Below are 20,241 nucleotides of genomic sequence, written 5' to 3' on the forward strand. Positions count from 1 at the left end.
ACTGCGCCAGGACTGCGATCACCACCCGCCTGGACCTCCAGAAGAGCTGCCCCCGGACGCGCGATCAGCACCCTCCCGGACCTCCGTAAGAGCTGCCCTGGACCAGTCAATGGCATACTCCGGGACCACAGTAAGAGCTGCGCTGGGACCACCATCAGCACCCGCCCCGAGCTCAGGAAGAGCTGCGCCGGGACCGCTACCTGGCCCGCTGGGCCTCCCCATGCCCTGACCAAGAACTCCGGGAGCCGTGCAACCCCGCGTCCTCCCTCCTGTACCCTCCCTGCCTCCACAATGCCCGCTCCTCTGGCTAGGGACTCTGGTAGCCACGTGCCCTCCGGAGCCCTGCCTGCCTCTGCACAGAACCCTTCTCCTGGCCAGAGACTGCTGCAGCCTTGGGCTCTCTGTGCCAAAGTCACTGGAGGCCAGGCACATCCAGAACCGTGTGCACCACCCCCCGCCCTGTTGCTGGATCTGGGGGTGTCACACTCAGAGCTGCTCCCACAACAAGAACTCCCTGGCTGGGGCAGCCCCAGAAGAGCTACACAGGGTCACTCCCTACAAAGATCCAGCAACAATAGCGTGATCCCCTCAGGGTCTAACTTCGGAGAAAAACCACCCCAACTCTGAGGAGGGCCAGAGGCAATGGTGAAAAACAATCATGAGACGAAATCAAAGGAAAAACTCTGGCAATATGAATAATCAAAGTAGATCAACTCCCCCAAGGAACAATGGGGCAGACACAACACAAGATCCCATGCACAAACAAATAGCTGAGATGTCAGAAATCCAATTCAGAATCTGGATAGCAAATAAGATCAAATTAGAATTCCAAGCAGTAACCCAAAAGATGTCTCAAGAATTCAACGAACAGCAATGTCTCAGGCTACAAAATTAACACCCATAATGTGTAGCCTTTATATATACCAACAACAGCCAAGCCAAAAAAAGTCAAGGACTCTATTCCTTTCACAGTAGTGCTAAAGAAGATGAAATATTTGGGAGTTTATCTAACAAAGGACGTGAAAGATCTCCTATAAAGAGAACTATGAAACTTTAAGAAAAGAAATAGCTGAAGACGTTAACAAATGGAAAAACATACCATGCTCAGGGCTGGGAAGAATCAACATCGTTAAAATGTCTATACTATCCAAAGCGATATATAATTTTGACGCAATTACGATCAAAGCTCCATTGTCATATTTTAAAGATCTTGAAAAAATAATACTTCGTTTTATATGGAATCAGAAAAAAACCTCAAATAGCCAAAACATTACTCGGCAATAAAAACAAAGCAGGAGAAATCACGCTACCAGACCTGAGACTGTACTATAAATCCATAGTGATCAAAACAACATGGTACTGGCACAAAAACAGAGAAGTAGATGTCTGAAAAAGAATAGAGAACCAAGAGATGAATCCAGCTACTTACCGTTATTTTATCTTTGACAAGTCAATTAAAAACATTCAGTGGGGAAAAGATTCCCTATTTAACAAACGGTGCTGGTGAACTGGCTGGCAATCTGTAAAAGACTGAAACTGGACCCACACCTTTCACCATTAACTAAGATAGATTCTCACTGGATAAAAGATTTAAACTGAAGTCATGAAACTATAAAAATACTTGAAGAAAGTGCAGAGAAAACTCTCGAAGGAATTGGCCTGGGTGAATATTTTATGAGAAGGACTCTCCAGGCAGTTGAAGCAGTATCAAAAATACATTACTGGGACCTGATCAAACTGAAAAGCTTCTGCACAGCCAAGAACATAGTAAGTAAAGCAAGAAGACAGCCCTCAGAATGGGAGAAAATATTTGTAGGTTATACCTCCGATAAAGGTTTAATAACCAGAATCCACAGAGAACTCAAACGTATAAGCAAGAAAAGAACAAGTGATCCCATCTCAGGGTGGGCAAAGGACTTGAAGAGAAACTTCTCTAAAGAAGACAGACACACGATCTACAGACACATGAAAAAAACTCATCATCCTTAATCATCAGAGAAATGCAAATCAAAACTACTTTGAGATATCACCTAACCCCAGTAAGAGTAGCCCACATAACAAAATCCCAAAACCAGAGATGTTGGCATGAATGTGGAGAAAAGGGCACACTTCTACACTTCTGGTGGGAATGCACACTAATACATTCCTTCTGGAAGGATGTTTGGAGAATACTTAATAGACCTAAAAATAGATCTGCCATTTGATCCTATAATTCCTTTACTAGGTTTATACCCAGAAGACCAAAACCCACAATATAACAAAGACATCTGTACCAGAATGTTTATTGCAGCCCAATTCATAATTGCTAAGTCACGGAAGAAGCCCAAGTGCCCATCGACCCATGAATGGACTAGCAAATTGTGGTACATGTATACCATGGAATATTATGCAGCCTTAAAGAAAGATGGAGACTTTACCTCTTTCTCGTTTACATGGATGGAGCTGGAACATATTCTTCTTTGCAAAGTATCTCAAGAATGGAAGAAAAAGTATCCAATGTACTCAGCCCTACTATGAAGCTTATTTATAGCTTTCATATGAAGGCTGTAACTCAACTATAGCACAGGAATATAGGGAAAGGGCCAAGGGAGAGCAAGGGAGGGTAATGGGTGGGGCCACACCTAGGGTGCATCTTAGCATGAGTACTGGCGAACCCTACTAAATGCAGAATACAAATGTCTACATACAATAACTAAGAAAATGCTATGAAGGCTATGTTGAACAGTTTGATGAGAATATTTGAGATTGCATATGAAACCAGCACATTGTACCCCTTGATTGTACAATGTACACAGCTATTACTTAACAATAAAAAAAAATTTATTAAAAAAAAAGTTTTAAATTTTATGAAGTCCAATTCTCACTTTTAAAATATGGTCAATGGTTTTTGTGCCTTATGAAATGCCTGCTTACTCCAAGATCATATAAATTTTGTTCTAGTTTTCCTTTAATGTTTAATGATTAAAATGTTTAAATTTTGATTGATTAAAAAAAAAAAAAGAATTAGTGTTTTTCCTTAATCGGCTCCAAACAACTGAGATAAACTTGATAGTGCCAACACCATGATAATAATAATGATAAAATACAGGGACAAACTCGGGGACAATGAAATAAAATAACAGTACTTGATTTCATTCAGATGAGTCAAAATACAACCAAAGTGGCTTGGCACCTGTAGCTCAAGCAGCTAAGGTACCAGCCACATACACCAGAGCTGGCGGGTTCGAATCCAGCCTGGGCCTGCCAAACAACCATGACAACTACAACCAAAATATAGTGGGGCACTGTGCCAGGTGCCTGTAGTCCCAACTTCTTGGGAGGCTGAGGCAAGAGAATCACTTGAGTCTAAGAGTTCGAGGTTGCTGTGAGCTGTGATGCCATGGCACTCTACCCAGGGTGACAGCTTGAGGCTCTGCCTTAAAAAATTTATACATATATATATAAAACCAAAGCAATGTTTTCAAGATTATTAAGGTACCAAAGTGATGCTAAAAAATTCTCATAAAGAACGTACTCCAACATACACTAGAAAACCACTGAACCATATCACTAAAACAAAATATTTACTTCTTCTTTATATGGTATATAGCCAAGAAAACTTTGCCACCAAATGCAGGTTGATTTTTATAGTTCTGTCCAGATTTGTACACTTATGATGAGAAAAAGCATAGAAATAAACTTTCCAATAAGAGGAGTACTTTTAAGTAAATGTTCAAATTTATCTGTTAAAGGTATACACCCTGCTGAAGTGCGATAGTGTAAAAAACAATTTTTACTTGCTTGCTAAGTTGTTCATAAAATTCCCAGGAGGGAATTCATAAAATTTTCCCCGCTGAAGAATCTAATAATGAAAATAAGTTTATTTAACTTTACCTCTGAATTTCCTAAGGCAAGCCTTTTACTACATTGTCTAAATGAAGGACACAATAAAGATGTCAAATGTGACAAGAAATCAGTCAATTTGAGACACCCAGTGGCAACAGTAATGAGCTGGAAAAGATTACAAATGTGAAACTTCAGGGTAAAATTCAATGAATATTAAGTAAAAACTTACTGCTTGAGCCTCCTCATCTTCAAACTTGAGAAGCTCCAAGGTACAGTCTTCTTCCAGAGGGCGGTCCAGGTCCCAAACCACTTTGTTCACTTTAGCAATAACGGTGTTGTCAGCCAAGCCTTGACTTAAAAAAATATAGACAAATATATAAAAACAGAAGACTACACAATCTCTTGTAGCACAACACTCAATCTGGGAACAAGAAAATAAACTATTTAATGACTGAATGACTAATCAAAGCACTGTAAATTGATTTTGCTTATTTATCAGAATTGCTATGTCTGTTTAAGAAGCATTGTGCGTCAAATAATGTTTTGAATTTTCAGGATCTTCTAGTTACATTCTTAGGTACATTTGGGTTTTGTTTTTTTTTTTTACATTTTCCATTTTATTTCATAAAGATACAGGTATATGTACATAAAAAGTACATATAGTATTAGTGTATGTGTGTGTATGACCAAACTTTATCCATTCCATCTATGGGAATTAGAGGGCAAGAGGGAGAGTGATGGAAGGATGGCAAGGAAATCAGTGTGGCTGGAGGTCAGCCTGTGTGAGGGTGGTGAGTGTGAGGTCAGTATGTGTGTGTGTATATATACATATACACACACACACTAATACTACATGTAGTTTTTATATACACATACCTGTATCTTTCTGAAATAAAATGGAAAATGCAAAAAAAAAACCCCAAAACCTAAAAATGTAAGTAGAAGATCCTGAAAATTCAAAACAGTATTTGATACAGACACAGCAACTCTGATAAATAAGCGAAATCAATTTACAGTGCTTTGATTATTTAGTCAGTCATTAAATCAACCTTTAATTTCTCCAAGTAAGCTTTCTACAAAGATATTTAGACCCTAAAATTAAAAAAGAGGCCTACTAACGTCTCTAATTCTCCTCTAGCTTAAAATGTATACCAGATTCTTTGATAGACAATGCTAACCTCAGAATTGCACAAATGCCTAATAGTATTAATAACAAATATAGCACTAAATGAAGGACTACTTCATAAAACAACTTTTGTAATATGGATTAAAATATTACTTAGACCCCTCAGTACACAGTACAAAACAGTGATGAAATGTAGACCCTGAAAGTGTAAAAGCTGCAGGAGTTCTAAGAAGGAGAAAGCAGCAGAGCCACAGTTTGGAAAGGTTTTGAGGATAAAGAAATGAGGGGCTGGGAGGACCAAAAAGTATAGACGGGAAGGAAAGAGGAGAGATGGCATTCCAGGCGAGGGAACTGACAGACCAGTTCCCCCCTAAGTAGGTGAAATACGTCTGTCTCAACAGGGGCAGTCAACCCTCTAGGGGTCCTCAAACTACGGCCCTTGAGCCACATGAGGTGGTGTGATTATATTAGTTCCTGTTTTGCTTTTTTTACTTCGAAATAAGATATGTGCAGTGTGCATAGGAATTTGTTCATAGTTGGTTTTTTTTTTTTGAACTACAGTCTGGCCCTCCTTTGGTCTGAGGGACAGTGAATTGGCCCCCCTGTTAACCACTACAAGGCTTTGAGCTAGCAAGGACTACTGTGCAAGGTTTGCAACCAAGTTTATACAATCTATATGTGAAGATCAGGAGAGAAGAACAAAAAAGAAGGTATATAAGCAAATTTCTTTCCCTTTTCAGGGCTCTCACTGACTTTCCCATAGGATTTAGGCAATGTTTTCTTTCTTTCCGAGGTCAGATGGAGCCACTGAAATTACACATTTCACAAAACAGAACATGAACTTTAGCAGAGAGAAATGTATTCTATCCTATTGGTGTAAAACGGTTTTCGAAAGATTAAAGAACTGATCAAAAGATGACTAATGTTCTCTAGTATTTGGTTAGAACATGACTTTCATGGTCCAGAATGGTGCCCTTAGATGCTAACAATAGTTACTTTGAAAATGTTCCAGTTACACAAGGGCCACACTGGATCATTACAATTTATCAAAGAAATCTGCACTTTAAGATTTATGACAAAACTTCAAAGAAAAACCTTTTAAAGGAAATGGAACATGTCTTTTTCTTTTTTTCCTTTCATATTCACCACTAATGATCTGAATCTTTAAACAGCCTTTTATTCATGCTATAATTTTTCACACAACAAAGTTATTTTGACTTCTGTAAACACATCATAAAGTACTCTCAGTGAAGCTCAGTGGCTTAATTCAAGCTAAAGTCCATCAGTGTTTTATGTAATCCAATTTAGAATTTTGCAGTTCTTACAAAAATACCTTCTAATTGTTCCCTTGATAAATTACAATGTATGCATTTAAATTACAATGTTGATATTGTAGAATGTAAGGAAAAAGTTCCTGGATTAACAGGAGTCTGAATCTTAATGAATGACATGGCTACAATCTCATCAACCTGACCTTCAAAATTATCTCTAAAATGAAAGGTTGAACTGATACTTAAAGGTCTTTTCAGCTCTCTATTATCTCACATGGAAACTTGATTGATATTACAACTTTCCCCCTTCCTTTGGAGTAAGGTAGAAGTACCCATAGGCAGAAGCACTTGTCAAATTAACTGAAACATTCCATTCACTTTGTAAAAAGAACTAACCAATGTCAGTAGGAACAGTACAAGCTCAGGGCTGATAGGCCTAATTGGTTCTGCTCAAACCAGCTGAGTAACTTGCTTACCAAGAATTGGCCATGTTGGTTCTCAATCCTACTTTTGTGCTTCTCATTTTATTTTTTATGTTCAACATATGACAATTTGACAACTAGTATGGTGATGTCATGTAGTTCAACTCAATACATAATTATTATACATAAATTTTAACATATATAAACATAATTAAAAAAATACTACACCAAGGAAATTATGGTCTATGAAAACCAAGTTTTATGTTTGGAAAGCCTTGATAAAAGCAATTGACAAAAAAAATATTGTTGAGTTAGGTATGGATGAAACTACATAAAAATCTGGTAGGATTCTGCTCACTAGGCTGCTTCTCAAATGTGTTAAGATAATGTAAAAACTCTAATTAGCACCCTCTCTCCCAAAAAGCCTTTGCCATATATATAAAAATATGAGTGAATAAATATGTACTTACATATTTTAAGTTAAAAATGTTAGTAGACCGAAGTTGGCAAACTTATATAAAAGGCCACTTAAACATTTGAGAGTTTGTAGCCACACCTGGTCTGTTGCATATTCTTATTTGTTTCAGTTTTTTCAACCTTTAAAAATGTAAGAACCAAGCTTAGCTTTAGGCTGTGCAAAAACAGGCTTCAACCACAACCAAAAGCTGATACCTGCTTTAAGATACATATAGTAGGCTAGGCACAGTGGCTCATGCCTGTAATCCCAGCATTCTGGGAGGCCAAGGTAGGTGGATTGTCTGAGCTCACAGGTTCCAGACCAGCCTGAGCCAGAGCGAGACCCCACCTCTAAAAATAGCAGGGTGTTGTGGAAGCTACTTGGGAGGCCGAGGCAAGAGAAGCACTTGAGCCCAAGAGTTAGAGGTTGCTATGAGCTATGATGCTATGGCATTCTATCAAGGGAGACAAAGTAAGACCCTGTATCAAAAAAAAAAAAAAAAAGATGTATACAGTAAAACCTCTATTTAGATAACCATTCAAGGGACTGTAACAAAGGGTCAGCATACAGAGGTGCTCAACATAAGGAACTAGGCTTATGCTATACTGAAAATGTACATGTTGTACATGTCAGGTCTATGAAAATTAGGTCTACTTAAGGAAGTGGTCAACCACGAGGTTCTACTATATACGTATATCAATTTGTTCTCCCAACTTTATCATATTCTGATAAGTACAGCAGCTACTGATGCCAATCATATCATATTAAAGCTTTTACTAAAGAGTATACATCTAATTTTGTGACATGAAATGATTTCTTCCCATCTCAATAAAAGTTTTAAGATTAAGTCTTTGGTGCATTTTATACAAATTTTACAATTTTTTTTATTGTTGAGGATTGAGGGCAAAAAATTATACAAGTTCTTAAGTGTCATACATACCCTTTCCCTGTGAGATTATTTTACCTTCATTTTTAACCTCAAAATGAAGACATTTAACCAAAAAATAGGCAAACCATTGTCTTTCTGGCTTTGTGACATTTATGATCAAAGTAAGATTAATATACAAAATCACTCATAACATAAGACCAAAGTGGACTCATATGGATATTACCTTTGAGTTTTGACGATAAAGCTCAGTATCATCTTGATTTTTAAAAATCTCAAATAATGTAAATTAAACACACTGAAAACATGGGACAATAACATAAAAATATCATGAGAATAAACTTGACAAGATAATAAAGTTTAGTTAGGTTACAAATTACAAAAGGTCATGACCAATGTAGCTTATACCTAATTCCACAAGCGATGTGATATGGGGTAGTTTTCCAGGATTCTGCGTCAACCTGTTTACCATTGGGCAAGGTGACTTTAATCGGCTTGCTATCTTTTTCTGCCTTTTCTGCTAGAAGGGAATCATGTTCTGCTTTCAGTATATTATACATCTCAAGACGTGTGTAAATATATTCAGGCCAAGGATTCAACTGCAAGACAAAAAATGGGGAGATAATCAGTAAACACTTGCTTTCCTCTTTAGAAAAGGCAAAGAGATAATTATAATAGATGGCCTAGAAACCCACAATTTCTTCAGCATGTTAAATGGATCACCAAAATCAGCAAATGCTACCTCGATCTGGTCCCCAATAAAGGTTGTAAAAGGAAATTAAATGTCCTCTTCTTGTAATTTTTATTTTAAGAATTTTTTAAAATAGAAGAGTATAAATAACATAATAAATACATGAGCTGCCAAAAAGCTGAATTGACAACAATAACCATTTTGCTATTATTTATACCAAGTGGTTTTATTTTTCTTTTAAGATGCTCCCATTAGATCTTTTCTAACTAAATAATCTTACAAACAGAGGTATAAATATTCTATTTTGTTTCAATTTTGTTCAGATAGCCTGGTAAGCCTGTATTCCTACTCAATATCAACTATAAATTCATTTGACTTAGAGACTCCCATTCAAGCAAAATATTTGCTAAATTCAAATAATTACCCTCTTTCCTAGAATATTTAATTAGCAAATATAACAAAACAGCATGATACCACTTTTATAGTAGGTAAAATAAACCAAAATATTTTGTATAAAACACCCACTCAGGTTCCCAAAAGTTTGGAACAACAGAAAGAAAGAAAAAAGACAACAATCAAAGATCTGACTTCCCCTACTTTCAGAGACTCCATAAACATTTTTTAAAAGCAATTAGTGAAACTACAGTCACAAAATTAACATGTACAGCATTTACAATCTTTTTTTTTGGGGGGTGGAGGGCAGAGTTTCACTATGTTGCCCTCCGTAGAGTGCAGTAGTATCACAGCTCACAGCAACCTCAAACTCTTGGGCTTAAACAATTCTCTTGCTTCAGCCTCCCAGGGAGCTGGGACGAGAGGCGCCAGCCACAATGCCCAGCTATTTTTTGTAGTTGTCATTGTTGTTAGGCAGGCCCAGGCTGGGTTGGAACCTGCCAGCTCTGGTGTATGTGGCTGGCACCTTAGCTGCTGAACTATAAGAGCCAAGCCAGCATTTACAATCTTAATAACATAAATATTTAACACTGCATACAAAAGCGAAGAGATGGCTTAATTTTACTATGAACTTCTACCTTTATATAAATTTAAATCAGCCATAGGGTGACTTATTCAAATGCTCTAATACTTATTCAATATTGTTTCTTCCTTATTTTTTTAAGAGACAGGGTCTCACTGTCACCCATGTTTTACAGCAGTCTGATCACAGGTCACTGCAGCCTTGAACCTTGAGCTCAAACAATGCTCTTACCTTGGCCCCTCAAAGTGCTAGGATTATAGGTGTGAGCTACTGTACCTAACCAACATTTGTTCACTTTTAATGATGCTATATCTAAAGTTCTGTATATAATATATATCAACATAAAACACTTCATCTGAAAGTAGTACAAACTAGTATCTAATCCTGAGAAACTGCCTTGAGATAATAGAAAACAAAAATCAAGTATAGTAGGCTTGGCACCCGTAGCACAGTGGTTACGGCACCAGTCACATACACTGAGGCTGGTGGGTTCGAATCTAGCCCAGGCCAGCTAAACAACAATGACAACTGCAACAAAACAAAGGCCAGACGTTGTGTAGTCCCAGGTGCTTGGGAGGCTCAGTCACATACACTGAGGCTGCAAGAGAATCGCTTAAGCCCAAGAGTTTGAGGTTGCTGTGAGCTGTGACATCACAGCACTCTGCTGAGGGCAACATAGTGAGACTCTGTCTCAAAAAAAAAAAAAAGGTGTTTTCTGGCAGTCATGGTTAAAAAAGAAATGACTACAACATTAAAAAGTATATATTTATATTTCAACCTATTCAAACACAACTTCTTCAAATATTCTATCTATTTTTTAAATTTTCTTTTTTAGGGACAGGGTCTCAATATGTTGTCCAAGCTGGCCTCAAACTCCTGGGCTCAAGTAATCCACATTCCTTGTCACTCATGTACCTGCAACTACAGGCATGACTATACATACTCACATACCATGCGGCTACATGCTTTTAGCCAAATACGATTTCTTAGAAAACAGTAAGTTTCTTCTGTGAAGTAGTTCTTTTATTTTTTCTCCCTAATACAAAATTTCCTTCCCATTTCAATGTCTTTTGAAATGGAAGTTCCTAATTAATGGCTTTGTAATTTCCTCCTACAGCAGTCCTCCCCTTTCCTCAGTTATTATTTATTTGCCCTTGGGAATCTTTTCATCCAATTTTTGCAGGGCCCCAAGACCTTCAATGGCCAGGAACCAATGAATTAACTAAAAGCTCCGAGCCAGAGGAAGAATGTGAATACCTCAGCCCAAACACGATACCTGGTCCTATCCATTCTACAGCACCAGTACAGTCCTGCCCACCCACACAATCCTCTGTATCAGTGGTTCTCAACCTGAGACCCCTTTGTAACAATGAAATACATCCTGCATCTCAGATATTTACATTACGGTTCATAACAGTAGCAAAATTACAGTTATGCAGTAGTTACGAAAATAATTTTATGGTCTATGGTCGGGGGTCACCACAACAAGAGGAACTGTATTAAAGGGTTGTGGCATTAGGAAGCATTAGGAAGGCTGAGAACCACTGCTCTATCTTACTACGGTTACCACCATAGCCACTTGGCATTTTCCAATCGGAAGAACTTAGTGTCAAACTCAATTTATTCAGCATTCATTGAGTAGACTCTGCCTCAGGCTCTGAGATTACAGGGATGTGTAAGATCTGCACGCTGCCCTCAGAGGGGAACAAGACACAGTATGTAACAAGGGCAGCACAGAGCATGCAGCGATGTCCTGAACATTTCACGATATTCTTTTTCCCAGACTGATCATTAAACATACAGAATCACATGCCCCATTTAAAATTCTCTGTTCAGAAGACTTCTAATTGCACCCTTTGTTTCCTATTTCCAGGCGAATTCTTAAACTGACAGAACACCATGTATGATTATATTGAAAGTATAAAAAGAAATTAGGAAACAGATGTATTTTTCTACTTACAATTTTTTTTTTTTTTTTAAGAGAGTCTCACTTTATCGCCCACGGTAGAGTACCGTGGTGGCATAGCTCACAGCAACCTCCAACTCCTGGGCTTGGCGATTCTCTTGCCTCAGCCTCCCAAGTAGCTGGGACTACAGACGCCCGCCACAACGCCCAGCTATTTTTTGTTGCAATTTGGCTGGGGCCGGGTTCAAACCCACCACCCTTACTTACAAATTTTAAAATTCACAGTAATTTCCCTCACAATTACAGTAGGGTAAAATAAGCAGGAGATGGCCCATAAGAGTAGTGGTTAAGCAGGGCTCTAAGCAACACAGACTTGATCACCTTTAAACTCTTGCTAAGTAAATGCAAAAACTATAAATTTAGCAAATGTAGCATTTATAAAAATGGCTCTACCAAGTCAGTTTATTGGGCTACTTCTAAAAAGGCTGTTCCCTTGTGCTTTTTCCTTCTGGCAATTTTCTAAAGAGTCTCCAATAAAATAGCTGCAATGGCTACAGCAAAAAGTGAAGCACAGTTTACAGCAGGCCAACTTCAAAAATAAAGCAGACAGACAAGCTTAACCTCCTCCCACAGCAAACACAGGAATCTGATTCTGCACTGGCTTTTGATGTGCCAATTCCTACCAGTGTCAGTCCAAGGAACTAAGTGCATTTTCTCTAGACTGGAAGAGGCCCAAGGGGATTTGTCATGGCTTAAAAGCAAACCTCACAGGAGCAGGTCCAGATGGAAACAGTGAGAATGGGTTTAAGGAACTGACCTTTCTTTACTTTCTGCTGTATTCAGAACTCAAACACCCAGTCTCTATCCCTTAACATTTCATTTAATGAAATGACCAGGGGAGGCATCCAATCTGACAAATGAATAATTACCACAGTTCTTCTCTCCAACTTTGCTTTTAATATTTATTATATATTCAACCCACAAACAGATCCCCTGCAATCATACTCCAGTTGATTTCTTTTCTAATAACAACTGCAAATCTTTTTTCCCCTTTCACACTATTCCTTCCTAATTCTTCTCCCTACTACATCTGTGCATGTAGTGCCATCTATAAACCCATGTAAACCATTAGCATCCTCACACCTGGGGTAAGTCTGAGCTAGCTCCCAGTCACTGCCGACCTTCACACCAGGCCCTCTGTGAGGCTGACTCACTTACCTCTGCTCGGCCTCCATCTCCAGATCCTTCTTTGCTCTTCTTCTTGCCTCCTTCCTTTCTCCTCTCCTCACTGGTGTTGACCTACATAAACAAAGAACAAAATGAAGGGTTTATATTTTAATATAATCAGACACCACTCCACAATTGGTGCCCCCACAAAAATTTACTTTTTCTTTTTTTGGAGGGGGGGCAAAGCCTCACTCTGTCACCCTGGGTAGAATGCTGTGGCATCTTCGTAGCTTACAGCAACCTCAAATTCTTGGGCTCAAGTGATCCTCCTGCCTCCACCTCCTAAGTAGCTGGGACTATAGGTACCTGCCATAATGCTGGGCTCATATTTCTATTTTTAGCAGAGATGGGGTCTCACTCTTGCTCAGTTGGGTCTCGAACTTCTGAGCTCAAGCAATCCACCTGCTTCAGCCTCCCAGAGTGCTGGGATTACAGGCATTGGGATTATAGGCACTGCTCCCAGTCCAGAAAAATTTTGAAGATGTTATTCTAGCATCTGTACATTCATGTAACAAAACACCAACCTGCACCCCCAAATCTATTGAAATTTTTTTAAAAGCAAAATAAAATCTGATTTTGAAAGATTGGAATATTCCACCACTGGCAAAGACGTTAACAAATTACAACAAAAACAAGTCTTAAAAAGTAGAGGGGAGTTACTGACACCATTCAAAATCCTCAATTGTCATTTATTTAACTAGACCCATGACTCTTGCTTCAGGTTTACTTGGACCATATAATAAAATACATGGCCATAAAGAAACAACTTAAAGAGTATAGGGGAAAAAACTGAACATAAGGGTGGCGCCTGTGGCTCAGTGAGTAGGGCGCCAGCCCCATATGCGAGGGTGGCGGGTTCAAACCCAGCCCCGGCCAAACTGCAACCAAAAAATAGCTGGGCGCTGTGGCGAGCGCCTGTAGTCCCAGCTGCTCGGGAGGCTGAGGCAGGAGAATCGCGTAAGCCCAAGAGTTAGAGGTTGCTGTGAGCCATGTGACGCCACGGCACTCTACCCGAGGGCGGTACAGTGAGACTCTGTCTCTACAAAAAAAAAAAACCTGAACATAATGTTTATCTATCCATTCTCCAAGTATTACCAAAAGTCTATGTGTTCTCCCAGTATTTTGTTAAACCCTGTGGAAAAAGCAAACATAATACCCAACCTCTAGGGAAACAGTCTCTCCAGAACTAATGCATATATGTGCGGGAAACTCCCGGAGGAGAAAGTAACAGCAACAGTAACACCGTCATTGGTTGTCAAATTAGCTAGGGCCACAGTAAGTGTTAAGGTTTTAAAGGACTTTAAAGGACGGAAAAGATTTCAACTGGCTGGATTTTAAGAATGAACAAAATGTGTTCTAGATGTATATATATAAGCTTGCTGTCAGAAATGTTAAAATTTAAAAAGACAGAAAATTAGTAAACTAAGCTGACTAAAGTAAGATTATTTTAGGAAGCAATGCAAGTTAACACTGAGTAGGACACAAAATAAAAGCACCAAACGTTACCAGAAGGAATGCGGACTTCAATTAGAAGCAAGTATTATCGAAAATTTTAAAGTAGGCTGGGCACCACAGCTCACAACTATAATCCTAGCACACCGGGAGGCCACCAGAGGATCACCTGAGCTTAGGAGTTCAAGACCAGCTGGAGCAATAGCAAGACCTGGTCTCTACTCAAAACAGTAAAAATCAGCAGGACTTTATGGCCAGTGCCTATAGTCCCAGCTGCTAGGGAGGTGGAGGCAAGAGGATCACTTAAACACTAGGGTCTGAGGCTGCTGTAAGTTAGGCTGACACCATACCCTAGCCTGACAGAGTGAGATGGTGTCTCAAAAATAGGGAAGTTTTAAAATAATAAGTCCTATACTGAGGATATGAAGGGAGGATTCTATTTAGTTTTGCATTTTTTACATAGTCTTAGTAAGACTTATATAATTTATATACCATATAATTAGTAAGACTTATATAATTTATATACCATATAATTTACCTAAATAAAGTACACAATCCCATGGTTTTTAGTGTATTCACAATTGTGTAACTAACACCACACACAATCAATTTTAGGGCATTTTCATCACCCACCCCCTCCCTCACAAAAGAAAGCTTGTACCCATTAGCAGTCACTCCATCTTCCCCTCATCCCCCAGACTTTAGTAACTACTAATCTAATTTCTGTCTTTTTGGGTTTGCCCATTCTGGGCATTTCATATAAGTGGAATTATATACTATGTGGTCTTTTGTGATTGACTGCTTTCACTATTTTTTTGAGACAGAGTCTCACTTTGTCACTCCCAGTAGAGTAATGTGACATCATAGCTCACAGCAACCTCAATCTCTTGTGCTTAAGCACTTCCCTTGTCTCAGCCTCCCAAATAGCTGGGACTACAAGTGCCCACCACAACACTCAACTACTTTTTTAGAGCTGGGGTCTCACTCTGGCTCAGGCTGGTCTTGAACCTGTGAGCTCTTGCAATCCACCCACCTCGGCTTCCCAGAGTGCTAGGATTACAGGTGTGAGCTACTACTCCTGGCCCTTTCTCTCACTTTTCATAATAATTTTAAGATCATGTGGTAACATGTATCAGTACTTCATCCTTTTTATTGCCAAATGATATTCCATTGTTTATTCATCCACTTATCAGTTGATGGGCATTTTGATTATTGTCATTTACACCTGCATATTTAAAAATAAACTACATTTTGAAAATGACTCCCAATTTCATGCTAAGCTAACACTTCCGCTACTCCAGAGGTGTGGATTTAGTCAACTTTCAAAGTTCATTTATAATCAATGGATGAACAAATGAACATAACTTAGGCCCATTCTAATTGAGTGAAGTACTAACCAACAGTTACAGGATTTCCCATGTGCCTTTGTTATACTATAAAATTAGCACTAACTAGTCATGAATACCCACCCACTAATTAACTGCAGGTCTGTCTGTGAAGGTTTAAAACTGAAAGAAATGGGCCGGGCACAGTGAAAAGCCCAGGAAGAAGCATCCTTGAACTCAAGAGTTCAAGACCAGCCTGAGCAAGAGCAAGATCCCATCTTTATCAAAAGATAGAAAAATCAGCCAGGTGTCCTGGTAGGCACCTGTAGTCCCAGCTACTTGGGAGGCTGAGGCAGGAGGATCACTTGAACCCAGGACTTTGAGGTTGCTATGAGCTAGGCTGACACCCTGGCACTCTAGCTTTGGCAACAGAGTGAGATTCTGTCTCAAATAAAATAAAAGTAAAACATGGTGAAGTTAAGTTTATATTCCTGACAGTATTTTTGGTTTTGATTGTATGATGTTTGCCAAATGAACAGGAGTAGTGAAAAAGGAGTGAATTAATAAAAGTTTTCTGTGTTCTAAGTACTTCTCCATTTTACAAATGAGAATACTGGGTCAAAGAAGTAAGTACCTTGCAAATGTGTATACAGCTAGTAAGGAATAGAGCTGGACATTAAAACAGGTCTCTTTGTAACCTTGAGGCTTACTCTCTCTTTATTCTAACAATCGAGATGAAGGTAGGCAACTGTTCGCTATTTCCAGGAGTTTATGTTAATATAATTATGTAAAAGCAATCAAAACTTACCATTATCAGGGTTGTTTAAGAGTTGACAGATAAGTTATCTGCAGAATGTAATATAAATATTAAATAAATTCAAACCAAGACTGACAGCTGAGATAGGTATGCCCTGCAAGTTCAACAGTTTGATGGATAACATATCTGCAACTAGTTCAGGCTAGAGCCAGGTTATGAGTACTGGCTACAGAATACATGGTTTGAGTAAGTTAGTGTTCTTTGACCTGTTACCTTATCTTTACAAAAGAAACAATAACAGAACCCAGTTCACGGAATTATTATGAGGACTGAATGAGTTAATGTGAGTAATGTATTACTCCAGTGTCAGACCCATGTTAATGCTCCATAAACAATTATTATTACAGGAAGGAGAAATCATATATTTGGTGGCCATATATCACTTCCACCTTAGAATGCATAGTGGAATTTTTATGGACATGAATAGTTATTGACCATAGTCTATTAAGCAAAAAAAAAAAGAAAGAAAAAACAAGTTACAAAAAAGATACTGTTTTTTACTTGGAATAAAAAGGGAAAAAGAGTTCACCTATAGACTTCTATCATCTTAAGTTAAATTTACACAGTGTAGCATGTAAATAGTGTAGAACACATGGACTTTCCCCAGTCAATCTCTTGAGAGGACAGCCAAGAAAATTGTTGCTTTTAAGTGATTTGTCCTACCTACCACAGAATAAGAGTGCAGGCTCTCAGACTACTGCACCAGTCTCCTCCCATTTTCAGTGCACTTTCTACACCAACAACAGAATGATTTTTACAAATACAATCTACATATAGCACTTTCCTGCTTAAGAGCCTTCATGCACAGAATACAAATATCAAATATCATTGTTGCCTAAGATCTTTCCCCTTCTGGAATCTCTTTAAGTAACCCCACAGACACAAATCACCCTGCTGTGCCTTTGCACTGCCTTCCCAACATTTACCCCTGAGCCCTGACCTGCCTGATTCACCTGGTGTAGTCACACTTCAAAATCAATTCCAGAGCCCTCCCAACCAGAGTTAGGCACTTCCTCTTCTGTAATCCCGCACAATGCACAATGAGTGTTTTCCTGGCTCTTTCTTACACACCAGGCTGTGAGTCCCTCAAAGTCAGCAACCGGGTTATATGCATCCTTCTAACGCACGGCCCAACTCACTGGCGAACAGAACTAATAATTAAAACAGGACAGCTTGAAAGTGACCTGGGAGGCGATCCTAAGCAATGGATGAGACCAAAGAGAAGTTCAAAGGTGAAATGGTTAGCACGTATTAAAGTGATAAGGTACGCCCCAGCACAGGCCACGGGGAAGGGTGTAACTTCTCTGGAGTTTGCTAGGTCAACAAGCCTCCATCACTTATGTGTAAACCACTCAAACTTAGGCAAGTTGGATCAGATCTAGGGAGTTTCGGCTTCCCCTTACTTAAAAGGGGAGCTCTTTAAACCGTCATGGTCTTAAGATTTAATCAGTAAAGATCTGCAATGATCTTGCATAAAGTGAGTCAAAAACACAAGTTCCAGCTCCAAAATCCTGATTCTGTCTCGACTTCTAATGATTGCAGGTAAGTGGCTCTAAGCAAGTCACTCAAAGTCTCAGTTTCTTTATCTGCAAAAGACCAGAGACCCAAGGATGAACTGCAAGGCCCCAATCTTTCTGAATGGACGACTCCTGCCTAAAGGGGGCTCCGACAAGTCCGGGAGTCTCACCTGGCTCCGGCCTCTAGCTGCTTCTCGCCCCCGCCCCGTCGCGCGGCCTTGGCACCCAGGACAGCCCCATGCCGGCCTCCGCAACCCACCAGGTCAGCTTACCGGCTTCTCCTCGCTTCCCATCATCCCTAGAGGATTGCTGGCCTTCTCTTCAGACATTGACGAACCCTGAAGAGAAGACAGAAATTAGAAGCGATGGCCTGACGAGAGCAGCAAAAAGATCAGAGACGGGCCAGGAAGCCCAGGAACACCGCGCCTTCCGCCACGCGCCCCTAAAAGGCCAGCTGATGCAATTGGAAGGCGCTCAAACTCGGCCCCTAAGCCGCTGGCGTACCGTGCAGCCAATAGACAGCGGGGAGGCGGGCCCTCCCGTCTCTAAACCAATGGAAAAGCTTTTTCGGTGACAGACCCCCTTCTAGGAAATCAGGGAGCGACGAGAGAGGGAAGGGAACTACAGACGCCAAACTGCCATTCTCCGTCTGTGGTTGACTAGATTTTTTCCCAGAGCGTGCAGCAGTCCGCAATGCGCATGCGCCTTTCTTCCAGCTGGCTTTAGGCCGCTTATTCAAGGACCTTTCCAGCCACCGTAGAAAATGAGTCTTCTGGACTTTCCGGAAGTCTTCCGTAACCTGGGTACCGTCCCTGGTGCTGGGACTAATCCCGTTTTCCTGCGACCGTGGAGCCGCTTTAGCTGGTGTGACTGTCGAGTTCTCGGATTCCCCAGGCTCCAGGTCCCCGGTTTTAGGGATGAATTCAGCTTTTTGGCAATCCAGGCTTTCCAGGACTGGAGCCCTGGAGATCGGGGACGAGCGTTTCCTCCAACTTTCTTCGGTACTTGGCGCCACCAATCTGTAATGCATTAAGGAACATTTCTGTAGGATCCCTGAAAATACAATAAAATGTTTACTTAGGGTAATAAGCACGAAGACTCCATGCGTTCTCACGCCTAGGGGTCAATGTTTGGAATTTGATGTTTTTTTTTTTTTTTTTTTTGCAGTTTTTGGCCGCGGCTGGATTTGAACCCGGCACCTCCGGCACATGGAGCCGGCGCCCCACTCCTCTGAGCCACAAGTGCCGCCCTGATGGGCCTTTTTTATGTATTTTACTAGCCACTTGGAATCAGAAATTCCACGAGCACATTTTAAGTTATGTAGTCACGTTTGGTGGATTTTGCTTTTTAAACATCAGTCCCTCTTCTCGACAACTCGCTGCTTTCAGGGTGATATCCACAAAGAACAACAGCCTCCTAACCTAGCGTTTTGCATCTAATTTTCACAACGCATCAGGATAGTCTTCAAATAACACATATGACAATCTGCTTTAAACTATTTAGTGTCTTTCCATTGCTCTTAGAAGGAAAATACTCAGGCCTGTGGTGTGGAAGACCACTGATTTTGTCCAACTTTTAAGCCTCAACTCACACTTCACGATGCACTGCACTCAAGCCATAATGACCTCTTTTTCTCCAGTCTTTTCTCCCAAGTTTTTTTTGTTGTTATTGTTTGTTTGTTTCGTGTGCGCCATGAGTTTTCCCCTGTCCTTCCCCATATTTCGCTGGTTTGACACCTACTTATTTGTCAAGATCTCAAAAAAGCTTTTCTTAGGGGGACTGTTCTTGACCACCCTTAACTTGATGGAGCAAGTCTCCCTGTTACAGAGTATCTGCTGGTATTTCATTTAGTTCTTTTGGTAGAATTCATTAGTTGAAGTTTATGAGGTTTTTAAAAAATACTTATCTCTTGTGTTGAGTGTAGTAGTTCACGCCCATAATCCTAGTGCTTTTGGAGGCCAAGACTGGAGGATGTCTTGAGCTCAGGAGTTGGAGACCAGACTGAGCAAGAGCAAGAGCAAGACGTGGTCTCCACTAAAAGAGAGAAGAATCAGCCAGGGCTATAGTCAACAGCTATTCAGGAGGCTGAGGCTGGAGGACACAGGAGTATAAGGTTGCCTGAGCCCAGGGCACTCAAGCCCTGGGCAACAGGGTGAGACTCTGTCTCAAAAAAAAAAAAAAAAAAAAAAAAATTATTTCTTAGATTGAAAACTTCACAAAAGCACAACTTGTGTGTTTTTGCCAGCACCTGGAAGATATAAACCTTGCACACAAAAGATGTTTATTGAGTCCTGAGGTAATTTTAATTGAGACAAAACTTGCTTGAAAAGTAATTTTAATTTG

At 39.9% G+C, this 20,241-nt stretch overlaps 1 protein-coding gene across 1 annotated transcript in view; it reads right to left on the reverse strand.

The window, feature by feature from the left end:
* TARS1 (threonyl-tRNA synthetase 1) overlaps positions 1–18,351 on the reverse strand; it is a 33,087-nt gene extending 14,736 nt beyond the window's left edge. Inside the window, exons 1-4 of the mRNA XM_053592517.1 lie at positions 18,171–18,351; positions 12,779–12,859; positions 8,396–8,586; positions 4,055–4,178 (exon numbers count right to left, since the gene is read on the reverse strand). Coding sequence (XP_053448492.1) covers positions 4,055–4,178; positions 8,396–8,586; positions 12,779–12,859; positions 18,171–18,227 — 453 coding nt within the window. The 5' untranslated portion in view covers positions 18,228–18,351. The remainder of the gene's footprint in view (positions 1–4,054; positions 4,179–8,395; positions 8,587–12,778; positions 12,860–18,170) is intronic.
* Between the last annotated feature and the right edge of the window lie 1,890 nt (positions 18,352–20,241).

Source organism: Nycticebus coucang, chromosome 1 (genome assembly GCF_027406575.1).
Source record: "Nycticebus coucang isolate mNycCou1 chromosome 1, mNycCou1.pri, whole genome shotgun sequence".
In the NCBI taxonomy this organism is placed as follows: domain Eukaryota; kingdom Metazoa; phylum Chordata; class Mammalia; order Primates; family Lorisidae; genus Nycticebus; species Nycticebus coucang.